An 18,061-nucleotide genomic window follows, 5' to 3' on the forward strand; every position below is an offset into this window, starting at 1 on the left:
ATTAAATAAAACTAAAAAAAAAATAACAATAATAAAAATTAATCTGATTCACAGTATGAAATTACAAAATATATAAATTCCCATTAAAAAAAAAAAAAAAAAACATTAAGATAAAAATATATATGTACTCAAAACATAAAATATTAAAACTCTACAACGATTATATTATGACTAAGAATTAATTGAAATTATAAATCATAAAAACTGTATGTAATCATATAATGCTGTTAAAGGTTAGTCGTAGGTTTTGGATTTTATTCAACGAAATTGAAATAGTCATAAGTGCAAAGTTATACAATCAATAAAAATATTATTGTCATTTTGATAGGAAAATCATAATATAATGTTGATGAAAACATATATTAAAAAAATATATATATATATCTAAATCGTATCTTTATAACACAAACCATAACAAAATGTATTAAATACGATTGAATAAAAACATTTATATATATTTATATATATACATGCATCATATATTATAAATTATAATATGTATGAAGACATCAAAAGGTTACCTATACAATGATTTTATTTTCAATAAATATTTAATTTCGATTGTAGTAAAATGAAACGTATGAAAGAAAAAATATAATTATGATATGATTTAGTATTTCACAACTCAGAAGTCACACAAAACGTATTTTTCCATTTCAATATAATATTATAACTAAGTCTATTTTTCTTTTACTTTATTTAGGAAAATTACCAACGAAATAGCTATTATTAAAATTATATACGTGTTTATTTAAACAGTTTTAATTTTAATTTTTATAAATAATTGAAATATAAAAATTAATTAAATATAAATGTGGTATTGATAACTTAGTCACTACTTACTTAATCTCAATAATTTTTTTTTTTTTAAACAAAATTTTAGTTGTTTTTTATTTTTTTTTTTTTTTCAATATATTATTAAATTGTTCTACTAATATAATATGTTTATTATTTTATTACTATTTATTGAAAATGTATACCAAGTAGTACAATAAGTAAATTTAGTCAAAGAAGAAAGAAAAATATAAGAAGTGCACATGATCTAAGAAAATATCCAATAGTATTACTCTACTCTTTAAGGTTTACTTGTTGATAACCTATAAAAGATAAAGTATTTAATAGATCATTAAAAAAATTCAGTTCGTCTAAGAAGGAAACATATTTTCGTGTTACACCATTGTTAATATTGTTAGAGGATTGCGTAAGGGGTATTTTTAGTAGATCGTTTATATTACTTGAACTTACATTTTTACTAGTATCTTTGGTTGATGACACGTTGAGTTGAGATGTTGAATGATTGTTTGTGGTTTAATGTTGAATTTGTGGACAATTTTGATTTCATAAGTTATTTATGTTTAGAGCATTCTCTGAATTTAGCTGTATGCCTCTATGATATCCCTTTCAGACATCACAAGTAACTTTTAATTTGGTATGTATGTTACTTGGTTTTCTTGTCTTTTAAGAATTTGATTATTAGTCTGTAGGCATTTGATGCATTAGTGGTTAATTTTATTCCGTTTAAAGAGCTTTTACAGACAAATTGATCATCACTATTAAGTATTTATTTTAATGTCTTACAAAGTAGGTCAAAGTGTATTATATAATTAATAAATATTTTTGGTGATGATAATTGAGCATTAGTAATAGATTTCGATGGTTTCAGTTTTCATAGTTTCATCTATTTCAGTAGTTGGTGAGTTTTATAAGTCATAACGATTTAGTAAGAACATTTTTTGTTTGTTTGTATAAGGGTGACTGTAGTAATGGGGAACGTTAATTTTTTTGGGCAGACCATAATTAATTTGTGTCATGGTACATTTTACTGGTTGGAGAATTGTTATTACTATACGTGTTTTCTGAATAAGAAGAAATACTGTTGGCGTATAACGGGAAATTGAAAATAATGCGATATGGTTTTCTGAGTAGATTTTATGTTTAGTGATAGAGGTATGGCAGAGATAGTGCTGATAGAGTACATTTTTCGAGTAAAAAAGATAAGTAAAATTTAAAAATGTATATTATGCACTTACACTTTATGCATTTAACATTACATTACATTTATGCATTACATACATAAATCGAATTTAATAATACTTAAAATAAAGTTATATTTATTTTTTTTGTTTAGAAAATCAATTCAACAAATAAGATATTCTATATTTCTAATTACAAAAAAAAATCTACCTATACTATATTTAATATTATAATTAAAATTCAATAAAACAAAAATACGATTCTAATGACATCTGAGATTATGATCGGTTTACTTTACTATAATATTCATAAAAGGACTTTTTACAGCTTATTTTAAATAACTCATAAAAATATTAAATAATTAATTTAAATATATTACTTTTAAGGCTCTTAACACTGAAAAGTTTCCCTACTCTCAGATCTCCGATTCTTGTATTTTTTCACTTTGAACAAATTTGCTTAATGTATATTTATTTTGTATATATTGTAAATGTTATATTTAAATACATATAGCTACATACATAATATTTTTAAAATGTATGAATTAATATAAAATAATGAACATTATTATGTAAAGTCGAATACCTACCCACAATATTGTTTTTAAGTATTACACTTATTATTAATAACCAAAGCAACGGAAAACAATTTTTTAAATGTCGTCTTCCAAGAGTTTTTAAATTGAAAAATAAAATTAGGTGGCATCATTGTAATGTGCTACAAGTTAAGAAGTACAATACAAAAATGTATTGTTGTTGAAGAGCTAAAGATCGCTCGTCATCCAACAGTGTGTACATGCGCATTAAACAGATTATCGAATAAAACAGAAGCACATTTTACGATAATACATTTTTATTGAGTACTTATGGTGATGAGATTGTGAGCAATAAATGTTGAGTAGGCACATTGATGTTAATATGCATTGATCAGCATAAAATGATACAATGTACGATATACAACAATTAATTTGTGAAAAAATTATAATAATAATAAACAGTCAATTTTAAAAATTCTACTTCCGTTTTGCTAGTACAATAATAAGTTTTAAAAAACAATTTTTACATAAATTGGTTTTCTTGGTATAATTTATATAATACTACTCATATAAGGTAGGTACTTAAATATTGCTCTCTACTTTTAAGTGTAATACAGCGCGACGGTAGTAGCGCGAAGTTAAGTAAAAATAAAAAATAAGCGCAGTAGCCACTGACGTATAATAAATGGAAACCGAGTTGTACCATTGAAATGCCGTGCTAATTTTTGTTCATCCATCGACCAGCTCTACAGGGCAAACGGCTGAACGTATAAAATCTTATAAGGTATCAATCGATGAGATTAATTGTGCAGATGGGAATAGAAGTATTCGCGAGCAGATTGGATAGATGGCTTAGAAGTGATAAACAAAAATATTCAAGTATTTTTAAGACCAACGAACATAACGTGAAATATAATAATATGTCCCCCGATCCGCCATTTAACCACCACCCTCCCCAATCTCATTACTGCGGCGGCGGTGACGATGGCGTATGATGACGAGTGACGACGACGTCGGACCCACGACGTTTGCCACATGACCATTGTAATAATTATTATTACTATATATTATACTAATTTATAAAAATGATCAAAATATTTATCTTCAGGTTTAACAGTCAAATGAAATCGCAAATTTTTTTTTATAAAAAAATAGCTGATATCACACCAAAAACACTTCGTTATAACTCCGGGTAAAATTGTGTAATATTACAAAATGGCATTTTACTTAGTTTCCATAATATATCACGTTTTTTTTTTTATATATTTAATCATTACTAAAATTAATTTTTTTCAACTTAGCTTTTTACACAGAGTTATAACGAAGTGTTTTCGGTGTGATATTATATTACCAATAATAATAATAATAATAACGATATTACAAATTTAATTTTTCGAAGTCGCTTTTCTGAACGCTTCAGAGAAGAAAAAACTAACATAACATAATTTATTACTTTTACAAGTGTGCGCACGTAGAAAAAAAAATCATAAAACGACGAACTGAATTTAACTAAATATTGTTTTACCGTAATCATATGATGACAATGCTAAAACGGAGCGGCGTGACATGCACTGTGATTAAAGAGAAATGAAAAATAAACGCCGAGAACGCGTAAGATGGCAAAATAGGAAAACCCCTCGAAGCGAAAAAAAAAAGGAAAACCGTGTGCAATATTTAATATATTATGTTATTTTTAAACGTCGCTGCAATAATACGGTCTATGTCGCATAATACGTTTATAACGAGATTATATCGTTATAGAAATTAGAAGTTTTATAAGGCAGTACTCGTATAATTGCGCGTGTAATTTTTGCGTTAGCGTGTTATATAAATAAACCACTCTCGTATTGCGACCATTGGGATTATGACAGGTAGTAGGCACGCCTATGCCCGAACACTGTAATTTCGTATAACTTTATTATTATTAGTACTTAGTAGTAGTATTATTGTTATCATTTAAATAAAACAATATTTACAATATGTGAAATGATTTCATAATATGATTGGCAAATTCGTCAAATTAATATAATACACGTCATGACGTGAACATTTTGTGACGGGCAAATCACACACGTTGGTGACATTTCTTAGTAATTAAATTAACGTGTCGATTACTTTGTTTGACTTGTACATATTATAATAGCAAGCATTGGTAAGCATTATCGATTACGTCGGCTGTGGTTTTCCTATAATTTCTACTACGATTCGAATCACCCGCAATACTATACCTATAGATACGCCTTGCACTTAACCGTTTGTTTGCTCGTATTTTTTTAAAATTTTTTTTTCGAAAACATTTTTTTTATGATTTCACAGTAATTATACCTATTTGAAAAGTGTTCTTTCATCTACGCTTTACAATAAACCGTGGGCTACCAATTAATTCGAAATATTTATATTGTTGACTAAACGTTCTGTTTTTTTTTTTTTTTATTTAAGTAAAGATAAAGATAGTAATTTTAGCGGTCACGTTTATTAACGCAGTGCTGTACTTACCTATTATTTATAGTATACGTGGCTGTTATTTTCATACAACGATGAGCCTTGTGGAATGAACCGACAGAGAACGCGATCTCTGACAATTTTTATGACGTTTTGATTTGTGACTTACCTATAACCTACACAAACACTATTGATCTGAGATGGGTAAAATATTCAGCGGAGTGTAAAAAATTTAAGATGGTCAAAAAATAGCATATATTTTATATTTTTCGTACAGTATTTATTTACAGCTTAAAATTATGGTCCGCGAGCCACATCGAGTGCAGCCGGTGGCCGTCGGCAACGAAACTTTGACGGGTAGGAACTAGAATCACCTAAAGGTCAAGTGACTGTATATCATTGAGTAATATGATACAGGTATGCTTTTAAAATGCCGAAAACATAATATTATTATAATTTGAATCATTTTATATTACCCGACTGAGTATAATTACCGGCAAAAACCCGCTCTTTTGACGTGCTCCGTTATAATAATATCACTATAATTATAACTTCCACTTCAACGTTTACTCGTTATATATAAAAACAACATTTCGTTTACTCACGCCAGTGTATACGTACTCAAGAGTTAGTCGGTGTGCTATAGCGATAAACCAAACCTTTATTTTGTTTTTTTACTTAAGATTTTTTTTTTTTTATTGTTATCAATATTAAGATAAGTCCGGCATCTGGCCATCCGAGCCATAAGCTGACAATGGTTTACTTAAAATGATTTAGGTATTGATGCTATTACAATAGATTAGCTATATATACCTAATCATTTATTTAATGAGTCGTAATGTTTGCTTGTACATCACAATATCGTCTTGTTCTATAGTTTATACATATAGTCGTCGATGGAAGGACTCGGGTTTATTGTTTTAATTTCTGGAAGTTTATGGGTATTCACCGATTTAATTGTGTTGACGGGCAATCATTTCATTGTACTCCACAGGATGCGCATCGGGTCGTATCTTATTTTAATATAAGGTAGCCGTACGTGTACATGTCATATGACCAATTCTTGACCCGTTAGATTGACATATTATTAATAACAATTATATATATATATATATTATATATTATTTGTGAATAAACATTAATATACTACAAAACACGACTGTATACAATTTTTAATCACAGTAACATCAAATAAATATTAATATTAAACATATACATGTTTATTTATTTCAATATTCATTTGTAATTCAACTTCTTTTTATTAAATAATCACAATAGTGTTTAACAAGAAATCATAAATAATTATGAAAGTTAACTCGTTGATGGTTATATATTTTGTTATTGTTACAATATTTTAATTTGCATAATTCATTATTAAAAATAGTTAGTAAATAATATATATACGATTATATATGCATCGTTTATTTAATACACTTGTTTTAAGTCATATTTATAGGTGAAGTTAATCTATGCGTATAAGCAAAATTTTAAGGTTACGTCTGAGGAACAATTGTACTGGCTTATAAATGTAATTGATGACTCATTAATACTAAATACCAATATTTTTATTGGTTACTTACTAGAACTAATTATTCCGAAAATATTATCGTTTTAAAATCAATGTCAAAAATAAATGTTTACTGTTTCAGCGTTTTCGATACGATCTAGACGTGCATAAACTATTATTATTCAATAATGATTTCTAAAATAACAATTATATGTTCAGGACAATCGCAATCATCATAAAAGTCATCATCGTCTTTTGAACCGGAATGGGTAGTCGTCAGTAAATGTTTATCTGAAACAGTTGTGTGTGAAGTGATTTCTGTAAAAGTTGTCGTCGTGGTCGTGGGTACGTTGTGACCGCCTGTAGTGGTCTTATCATGTAATACGGAAGGAGTAGTCGTCAGTAAATTTTTGTCTGAAACAGTTGTGTGTGGAGTGATTTCTGTAAAAGTTGACGTCGTGGTCGTGGGTACGTTGTGACCGCCTGTAGTGGTCTTATCATGTAATACGGAAGGAGTAGTTGTCAGTAAATTTTTGTCTGAAACAGTTGTGTATGGTGTGATTTCCGTAAAAGTAGTCGTCGTGGTCGTGGGTACGTTGTGACCGCCTGTAGTGGTCTTATCATGTAATACGGAAGGAGTAGTCGTCAGTAAATTTTTGTCTGAAACAGTTGTGTGTGGAGTGATTTCTGTAAAAGTTGACGTCGTGGTCGTGGGTACGTTGTGACCGCCTGTAGTGGTCTTATCATGTAATACGGAAGGAGTAGTCTTCGGTAAATTTTTATCTGAAACAGTTGTGTGTGGAGTGATTTCTGTAAAAGTTGACGTCGTGGTCGTGGGTACGTTGTGGCCGCCTGTAGTGGTCTTATCATGTAATACGGAAGGAGTAACCGTCAATAAATTTTTGTCCGAAACAGTTGTGTATGGAGTGACTTCCGTAAAATCTGTCGACGTGGTCGTTGGTTCGTCTTGATCGTCTGTAATAACTTTTTGAGTGGTTATACCTTCAAGGTCTAACGATTTATCTCCTCCATTAGTCTCATCTGGTGAATTATAATCACCATTTTCATCATATCGAATTGCGAATCCAGACGCAAGTGCAATGAAGCCCAATATAAATGTAAATAAAAGCACAGCATTCATTTCTGTTAACAAAAATAGTTTATACATAGATACGAAAAATTATTTTTTTTTTTTGAAAATACAAGAAAATGTATATCAATAATCATTAATACCTAAAGTTAGCCAATAAAAAATTATATTATGATGCAAGTTCCACGTATTAAGTACGAAATATGATGATTAGAAAGCATAGAATTTAAAAATCGAGTCAATTTTTGTTAACAAAAAATCTTTAAATAGGGATGAATAATAAATAAATAACTTTCAAATAAAATACAATACCGATCATATATTATCCAAACAATAATAAAATATATTAAATAATAATTATCAAATTTTTACTTACCCATTATAAAATATAATTTAAAACATGTAGGCACAATAATAGTATTTTTTCAACTTAGATTTATCCGATTAGTTTACGATCATAAAAAAAGAACTTTACTGTGACCCAGAATTTTTAAACACTTCTTAAATAAGATTTATATTTACCTTATAAAAAGAAAATATTTTATCACTGGTTTAATTTGGCTTGAACATTTATAAGCCTATGAGTTATAACTAAATTTGTATAGGTTTTAGTTTATGTATAAACGTTATCGTGTACCACGAACGCTAAAGCTGTGATGAAGCTGAAGTAACTCATAACCTATTTTGTGTGTAGGATTATATACTAGGTAATACATTATACCTACCATTAGACTTTTTTTATTTAATTTTTTACGTGTAATTTCTTTAACATAATTTTATCGTTTTTTAAATTTTGTTTCTATTTATTAATAACCAATAAACGTGATATACAATATTAATTATATGTAACATAATCTTATTTTATTGTTATGTACATACTACAGTATATTATAATCGCGCTATACTATAGTTATAAATAACTAAAAGAAATGTAATTTAAATAAATCCTTGACAATTTTACAAAGATTTCCGATAAAACATATTATGTAACATTATACTTTTTATTGAAACAATAATATAATTATCGTATATCGTATGCAGCTATTTGATTTCACCTATATTATTTTATCATTACAATTAATAATTAGTTAGGTATTACAAAATTTACCATGTTTTGTAGACTATTGTTATACACGTATATACGAGTTTAAAGTTAATCGCAACATCCGCCAATAAACGTACGTAAAGTATTACGAATATTACGATTAAATTTTTTAAATTATAATATACATATATATTTATAAATATTAAAGCTTTGTTTAGATTTAAAATAAGTATATAACAATTAACAATGGATCAATCAGATGACGAAAAGAAAAAAAATAATATTGAGAAAAAAAATTCGGAGTGGAACTCTATACAGCCGCATTTATTTGAAATGCACTATAATACTCACTCGGTGTGATGTCCATTTGTGGGGGTTTTTTTTTTTTTAGATATAACCCTTTCTGGGTTCTTAAGTCCTTAAGAAAGTTTCTGACATACGGATAACGCGGGTTTTGAGATGAGTTTGAATAAGTGTTGAGTTTTGAATGCAACTGTTGGCCGAATATCGCGGAGCAGTGACAATAATTTATTGTTTTCATGCACGGAAAGTTTGAACGAACTATTCGTCATTGGAAACAAACCAAGGAGTTTTGGTGATGATGTGGAAGTCGATTGATTAGTATTATTGTTCGAAAGCTTAGTGTAGCCTCGTACGACAATAATGTTATTCCATATTATGTCTTTATCTAGGCTGTCTTCGTTAGCGACTTGTCACGGGTACCATAGAGGCATAGAATATACGCAGGTAGTTTATTTGATAAAGCGATTTTCGAACCATTTAGATTTAATGAAAAAAAAAAACGGTTCCTTTGACAACATTTCGTTCAAATTAATTTTATAATACCTAAACTAAACTTATTAAGATACGCCATTATGTTTTAAATACAATGAGTGACATTTGACTTTTAATACATAATAATATTGAACATTTCTTATGGTTTTATTTATTATTATTATTATTATTATTGTACCTAATACACAAAAACAAATTAACTAATTTTATTACACGGATATGGCGTATAAAATTATTTTAATAGATTATATTGCTCAATTATTGTAACGTGAAAATTAATAAATACAACTTAGAGCTTCGTGTACAGTGACTATAACAATAAAATATAACATTAATTTAAATTTTAAATTTTTAAACCTATACGAAGCCTAAATTCGCATATCGTGATGAAAACGTCTTTCAAATTGACCCAGGTTTTTATGAGTATACACTATACTAATTAAAAATACAAAATATAAAACTAAATATGATATTATGTTATTGAATATATTATTCTAAATAAAATTGCTCTTCCAAATGTTTGCCTAGACTTAGGACTGCCTCTACCACCATTACTATAGATGGTATAAAAAACCATTTTATTTAATTTTCCTTTTAAAATGATAATATTTTTTTTTTAACGTTTGTCTGGTAATGTCATATTGTGGTATGTTGTGGAACTATAGAAAACTTTTTTTTCATAAAATTCGAATTTCTTAATTTGGGTTTCTTTTAATTATGGTATGTCTAATTAATATTTATTTGTCTAATTTATCGATATTCCTTTTTTGCGATTATTTAATTCAGTAATTGTTAGTTTTACATAATATGTGTCTTACCGTATATTTTTCAAGACACCGATGAACAAAAACATTTTTGGATGTGCACTGTACGACCATTGGACTTTGAATGAAAAGCCTTACAGCTATCAGTAGTTTTATTAAACGGGCAACGATGATAATATTATAGGTATGATAGTCACGTTTTATAATTGTAAACATTAACCGGACTGCAACTCGGATATAACGCAAAAAACCCGAGGCGGCACTTGGATATATAACGTGAAACCCGAACGAAATTAGGATTAGATTTTTTTTTGGTAGTTATCTTTAGAACGAAACTAAAATTTAACCGATAGCTATCGGCCCTGATATCTTGAACAACATCATTCCCTTATTCAGAGATACCAGACTGGATAAACAAATTTAATAATAATTACAGTTAAGAAATGTACCTACTCTATTATGTATTTTTCATTAACATATATTAATATAATTTAACGTGTTTAGGCATTTTATGAAAACATGTTTAATCTATTAGCAATTGAAGTTGTATAATATAATCAATAAAAAATAAAATAAATTCATTAATATATATATTTTTTTTTTAGTAAATTAAATATATTGATTATTTTTTTTGTTCATACTTAACCCAAATTAATACATTTCGTTTAAATATTGATATTACGAGCTCACAAATTAATTTTAAGTCTATAGTTTTCACCACAAAAGGTAATTTAATACAAACCACAAGGTTAGCGGGTTCAACCTATTTTTTCTTTGAAAAAGTCAAGCACGTGTACCTTTGTATGTATACGAAAACATTCAAGAAAGCACCTATCGACTATCAATAAATAAGACGCCAAACCCGTATATGTTGCTACCGTTTTATGAAAAGCACATATCAAATTTTGATTCGCCGGAACAAATTTTGTGTTGTTAGCTTTAATATTATTAAGGTAACTTGACCTATTTCAAATCTTCATAATATAAGAGCATTTATCTATTCGTGTTTGTTAGTTTTAAACAGTATTTTTATTTTCAAGTGATTTATCGTTATTTTATAATTTATACAGGTAATGTCCTTCACTGTTTGCTTGATAATTTTTATATTTATTTTATTATTAAACTAATAAGTAACAATACAATAATGGTTCTGATATTGTATATACCAATGATTAATTTTTGTAAGACGGATATCGTATAAGTTTATTTTGTATAGTTTGGCTTCAGTTCTTGAGTCATTTGATAATTGGCATTTGATTGCGTTTTAGAAAATTAAGAATTATTTTTATTATCAATGACGATTTTTTTTTCTTTAGATATTCATATTTTATGTATTTATTAATATTCTTTCTTCGATTGAATTTCATTCTATATATACCAATAATTTGTGTATGATATCTATGATCATAATCATATAAAATGTACACTCAACTATTACTATACGTAGTGTATATTACCGTCTTCATTACTCAATGATTAATTATCAAAAGATTTTTCTTCATAAATTTAATTAATTTATACATAAAATATAACTGTGCTTACATATTGTGTGCTTAATTATTTATTATCAATTTGTTATTATATTAATTATTATATATTTTACATCATATAACCGTTATATTTTTCTATTTAATGTTTTATCCTCATAATATTTAAAATATATAAATAAAACACGATGAATTTGCTAAAACTAATTTTAAAAGTGATTGGAAAAGGATAAAATCGTAGAGAAAGACAAAGACTGTTACGGATACATTCAATAATTAATAAAGAATCAAGGATGTGATTCATAAGTATAAATGAAAAATAAAGCAGATAATAGAGAAAAGTGCGGAGGATAGCTACAAACCAATCTATAGATTGATACTAAAGAGAGAGAAAAAGAGAGAAAGAGAGAGAGATGTATGAAAATTCTCTTTTTTCTCTCTTCCTAATTCCCTAATGAAGCCATAATAACCTAATAACTCTATAAGTGCCTTGGTGCACAGTGGCCAGTGGGCCTATATTTTTTAATCCATCTATAATCTATATACTCTTCGATTTCCTAGAAATACTGGCCACTGGTCAGAATGTTAAAACTGAATAAGCTTAATATATTATATTCCGTATATATATTTAATATTTAAACTTAGCTTTCAACCACTTTTCTACAAAAAAAAAAAAACAAACATTACATATGCATCAGGATATTGAGTAATCGTTGGTAACAACATAACAAAATCTAAATGTTTTTTGGATGATTTACAACTAGAAATATTCAATTAGGTACCTAGGTGATTTGGTATGAATAATACCAATAATACTCTTTGGATAACTGACGAATGAGGTTTCTATTTAACCGAGAAACACTAGAGTTAGGTAGTAATAATAATAATAATAATAATAATAAAAAAAGAAAACAGTATTAGCAATCTATATTATTTTTCTTTAAATTTGATAAATTTTATTACTTTTGATACTAACGATATTTCAAATATTTTTTATATTACCAACTAATTAAATTTAAAAATGAATTTTACAGTCGTATTATAGCTTGTGTGTTATCGTGAACATTAGGCGCACGTCCAAGCATATTATAATATATAAAATACAACGTTTGGTATATCGCTGAATCGTATTGGTTCTATTTTTTTTTTACAAAGAAGTAATGACTTAGACGATTTGTTCGACTTGTTTCATTTTAGATTCAGCTAAGTTATATTATCAATTATAAACTAAAATAAGTACTATCATATTTGTGTAAATTGTGTCATGTCCAAAGTTGGATGATTGTTAACCGGGTTTCCCCCGTTGTTTTGTACTACCTACCTCATTAGTAATCTTGAATACTAAACACATATTATGCAGTATACTTCATTTGCTTTAAAGTGGATTCGGAATATAGTTATCTTTACAAAAAGCGAACTTATGATCAAAAATTGCGGTGGATAAAGTCAAAAAGTATTTGAAGACAATAATCTTTCCATATTTTCCGCACACAGAAGGAATCCTTTGTACGAAAAATTACAAAAGGCAATTAAAAAAAAAAAAAATATATATTTTTTTTATTTAGAGTTATAATAAAATAATAATATATTTCATTTTTACAATCGTAGTTAATAATTATTAGTAAACACGGTTAGATGACAATAATAATATAACATTTATTCATTTAAATAATTAAGATAACTAGCTACCTACACCAATAACTATTTAATAAAAATAGACTAGAAGTTATCAAACAAATTGTCTCGCTAGAATTAACATTATTCTATATATACACACGTAGAAAAATCGAGTATGAAGTTTATTTAAATATTTTTTCGTGGGGCAAAAATAAATTGTATATACCTATCATATAATATTATACTGTATACGTCGCGGTATACGGTGCATTACTGTAGTCATAAACCGTTATTATAATATATTATCCAGTTGATAGTGAAAACAACTTTATTTAACGTTTCATCTAGCACCTTTGTGTACGTCGTAATTACACAACCATAATATTGCATTATCACGGTGTTATTAACGTTCTGATATTAATTGTTTTTTTTTTTTTTTATGAATATTTTTTTAAGTAAACCCGTCAAAAAAAAAAATACATATTTAATAACAATCGTTATAGATGTAGGATAAACTGCAGATAGTATTTTCACTAGACGATAAAAAAAAATAAATATATATATATATATTTATAGTACGAAGGTATACATATATATATATATTATCGAGCGGGAGAGTGCTTTTATATTCCGGTAAAATAGCTTTTAAACGTGTTTTTTTACATATCCACGACATTATCGTACGCGAAAATCGCGTTACCCCCGTCGCCTGTCTACACGCATTATATCCTTATAATAATAATAATAATAATACGCACTCGTGTCGACGGAATAAGAAAATTCCTCTTCGGCGTAGCGTCGCGCATAGTGTTCGGCTTAGATGTGCGCGCAAAACCCGAAATGTTTAATATCAACCCCCCCCCCCCACCCGGGAACATTGACAGTCGCGGGGGCGGCGACGGGCGGAGGAGCTCTGAGTGTTTGCAGGTGTGTACATAGGAGTGGGCCGCCGTTGACGTGGTGACAAAGACAACGTTTGTTGCTGTAACGCGCGCTAATAAGCTGCCTGGGAAATGTTCCCGTGTCTCGGTGGCCGGGATAGGGTGCGTATACATCTATATAAATATATATATATATGCGGTGGCTGTGCTATCACCCGGGAAAGGGTTTTGGCGGGGTGGCCTCGGGGGTCTGTTGATAGAGAGTGGTCCAGAGGGATGGTGGTCGAAAGGGGTGAAAGGATATAGGGGCGAGTGTAAAAAGTTTAGTCGAAAATGAGTGAGTTTACAAGCGCACGGATACGGCGGTAATAACTACGGCAACGACGACGAAGACGACGGGACAAGAGTCATCGGCGGAGAGGGTGAGGAGGTGCCGTAGCGAGGACCAGAGGACCTTAAACAAATCTCTGCGGCATCTTGGTTTACACTGTTTGCATTCCATTAACCTAAACACTGCGTTTTGTTTGTGTACACACGCGGCTAACCTACCGCTGCCACCACCGCCGCCGCCACCACCGCCAATTGTGCACGTCGTGACACAGTCTCTTACACTAGACTTACCAGTCTACCTGAGTCAACATGTTTTAAAATATATACGAAAAAAAAGAAGATTTTTTTATTAGGAAGAAAACGGTTTTTATTTGTAACCCCTACACATCAGACAATCATTCCGCACCGTTAATTTTGATTCATTTCTCGGGATATCTTAATTTGATGACGTCCTGAAAACTTCATTTTCAATTTGACGATAGTGGTACACTTTCTTTTAGACTTGAGAATTAAATTAGTTGTAAATGTTAAATAAAATAAAGTCACACAAAAAAATAAAAGTGAAATAAATTGCACGGATATGCGTATAATTTTAAATTTGATTCCCTTTGATCATCTATTGACTATATCATATACCTCCCTGCAGCAGTGCACTAATAAAAAACCTTCGATCAAAATTCTATGTTGTATTTATTCGACGATTTATATTATTTGTGCTGACTAATTCAAAAACATTTTCAATCAATTGCGTTATTTTTCCAGTAAAATTACAAACAACGTAAATGTGAAAGACACGGATCCATACTCGCGCATATAATAAGACAAAAATCGTTAGAATTATTGTCGGGACTACGAAACGCAATGTTGAAAAAATATAACGTTGTAGTTGACGGAGGTCATTAAACAACGCCTTATAAATACACATTTGGTTAAAGTTCAGTTGTATAATATCGTGTTGGGCTTACTTTTGAATATTAAGAATAACTGTTACTGCAGCTGCAGCATTACTTGCTTAATGAACAAATCCGTTCAATATTTTTTTTTTTTACAAAGACGTTCATTTGGTCTTTAATTTTAATTATTATTATATTATAAATCATTAATGCCTATGAGTAGGTATGTTATAAATCACTTTTTTAAAGTAGTTTTTTTATTTATAGTTAAATCTAATGGCCGTTATCCATGGGTTCACCCTCCCCCCTACTCCAATTTTTTCGTGTTATATTATGTGGTAAATAGTTTTTTAATAATAACGATTAAAGCATATCTAATTGGAATAGAAAGAATTATGAGAAATATAATTGTCAATGAAGTATCTCGATACAGAAAGATGGAGTGGGTTAATTATTGAAGTAAGCTATGAAAGGGATTTATTTAGAAATTTATTGTCGACGGAATTAATAAGTAATATAATTTAATGGTTGTATATGGTATAATTGGAGTCGGCAACGAAGGCATAAGAAGATTTAGGTTGGCGAATAGGAGAGTTAAGAAAACATGACGTGTGTGTGTGTTTTTTTTAGATCTGTTTTAGTATTATTTGAATGCTTAGTTTTACTGTGCTCGAGGAGAGAATTGTACGTTATTGGACATTTGGACATACCCTACAATTGGTAGTATAATTACCAAAATACAATTAAAGTGTAAAATCGTACAATAAACCAATTATGATATAATATATAGGTAATAATAAATGATTTCGCTGCAAAAGGCCGAGAAAATAAGTTTTTTTTAATATTATAATGAGCCCAAACATTAATTTTATTTTTTCTTGATATCAAATGGTAAAAAATTAAAAGCTTTTAATTGTTGTTTGTATTTATATTTTCAAAAGATCACTCGATTGAAATATACTAATAAATATAACTGAGGTGTAAGAAAAAAAAATAAAAAAATTTAAAAACTTATTTTTTATCTGCGGGAAAAGACGCAGCTTTGTTTTATCTGCTCGAGGCGTCTAGAACCGAAATCGACCTAGTGCACTTGCAAGTTACCTCCCGGAAATACACGCGCATATTTTTATATTACTGTTATTATTTTTTATTTATAAGACATAGACAATAAATAATACTAAAACAGTAGGTAGGAGGTACATATTATATGCGTTTGAACGTTCCTCGGGGTAATTCGGTAGAAATGTTTGCGTGGTAGTTTCCGGCACGCGTGACACGATTTCCAAACTCGTATAATGTAATATTATGTATCCGACGACAGCGAGCGGAGCGCATCACACGCATCCGTGAAAGAACTAGCACGTTTGATGATGATAATAATAATAATAATAATAATATACTCTTTGACGATACGCCACAGCCATCATAATCGACCAGCACGCTGCGCCTCCGCGTCACGGTTCGCCGGGCGATGCGTTTCGGTATCAGCTCGTCGTCCATGTTGGCGGGCGGGATTTGTCGTGTGTCGAAAAATGTTGAAACGTTTTAAACGAAATAATATTATGAAAATACTCTGAAAATATTAATACGATGTATCCGATTTTTGATCCGCGGCCATAGCTCATTCATCCGGTCACGCCTAAACACATCCGTCGCTGCCCGCTGTGCGACAATGGTATAATAATGCTGCAGGACGGTGACGATGACGTTGACTATACGGGATAAAACACAAAAACGTAACAACGTCAATTCCAGTTTTTCATGCGAAAAGGTCTATAATCACAAACGTAATCGCGATGGCTTTTCGGTTTAATAATAATCGGCTGTTTTAGAACAATATACTGGATACTTATAGTCTCATCGATATAATAATATAACATAATATTGTAAACATATTGTAACATATTTACAAGTCATATTAATAATTATTATAATGTATGCAAAAAAGCTTGCAAATATGATTATACCAACTTATTTAGTAGGTCATATTTGAGTAGTATTAAAATAACGTTTTCTTAAATTATCAAGCACTTACTTAAATAATAATATTGTTTAAAGTATCAATTACAACGCTGATGTTTAAATTATACATAATAATGTAGGACCTATTTATTAAGTATTACAATCGTAAATTCATAACTGTATTATCTTGTCAAGAGGACGTTATACTCGCGTGTCTTCGTCATACTAACGCATCATAATACGGCAAGTTTTACGTTCAGAATAACGGAATAGCACCGACTTATAGTACCAAAAGCGGAATTAAGTTAAAATAAGAAATAATGTAGGTTATGATACCTATATGGTTAGGAGTTAAAGTTTTCTAATAATAATAATATATAGAATTTGCACGGTTAATTTATAATTAACCTGTACATTACACGTGTACCTATTATTTATTTTTCGACTATCGGAATTCAACAAATCGACTTGCGCAAATAATTATTTACCATCAGGTGACGTTAAAACGTTACGTTTTGAGATAATATGGCTACAAGTAATATTTTTGTTTAAAGTTAAGTTCAATATCAACACAACACTAATTAGACTATTTTTTCTTTCTTAATTACCATATAGATCACACGTCGTATACAATTTCGATTTCGACACTGTCGTGAGAAAATTATAAGTCTTACTGAATTATTAAATCAAGAAACAATTATTGGTTTTTTTTTTTTTAATTTGAAATAACTGTACACAA

At 29.0% G+C, this 18,061-nt stretch overlaps 1 protein-coding gene across 1 annotated transcript; it reads right to left on the bottom strand.

The window, feature by feature from the left end:
- Window positions 1-1,082: 1,082 nt before the first annotated feature.
- Window positions 1,083-7,599, bottom strand: LOC132918927 (integumentary mucin C.1-like). The gene is made up of 3 exons (XM_060980284.1): window positions 7,461-7,599; window positions 6,664-7,268; window positions 1,083-1,097 (listed from the first exon to the last, which is right to left on the bottom strand). The coding sequence occupies exons 1-3, from the start codon at window positions 7,597-7,599 to the stop codon at window positions 1,083-1,085; spliced, it is 759 nt and encodes a 252-aa protein (XP_060836267.1).
- Window positions 7,600-18,061: the final 10,462 nt, after the last annotated feature.

The sequence above is a fragment of the Rhopalosiphum padi genome, chromosome 2 (assembly GCF_020882245.1).
Source record: "Rhopalosiphum padi isolate XX-2018 chromosome 2, ASM2088224v1, whole genome shotgun sequence".
NCBI classification, from domain to species: domain Eukaryota; kingdom Metazoa; phylum Arthropoda; class Insecta; order Hemiptera; family Aphididae; genus Rhopalosiphum; species Rhopalosiphum padi.

Coding starts and splice junctions, on each gene's coding strand:
- LOC132918927 (XM_060980284.1), bottom strand. CDS start 7,599: ATGAATGCTGTGCTTTTATTTACATTTATATTGGGCTTCATTGCACTT. Junction 7,269..7,460: donor TAAATCGTTAGACCTTGAAG/GTATAACCACTC, acceptor CAACTTTTACAG/AAATCACTCCACACACAACT.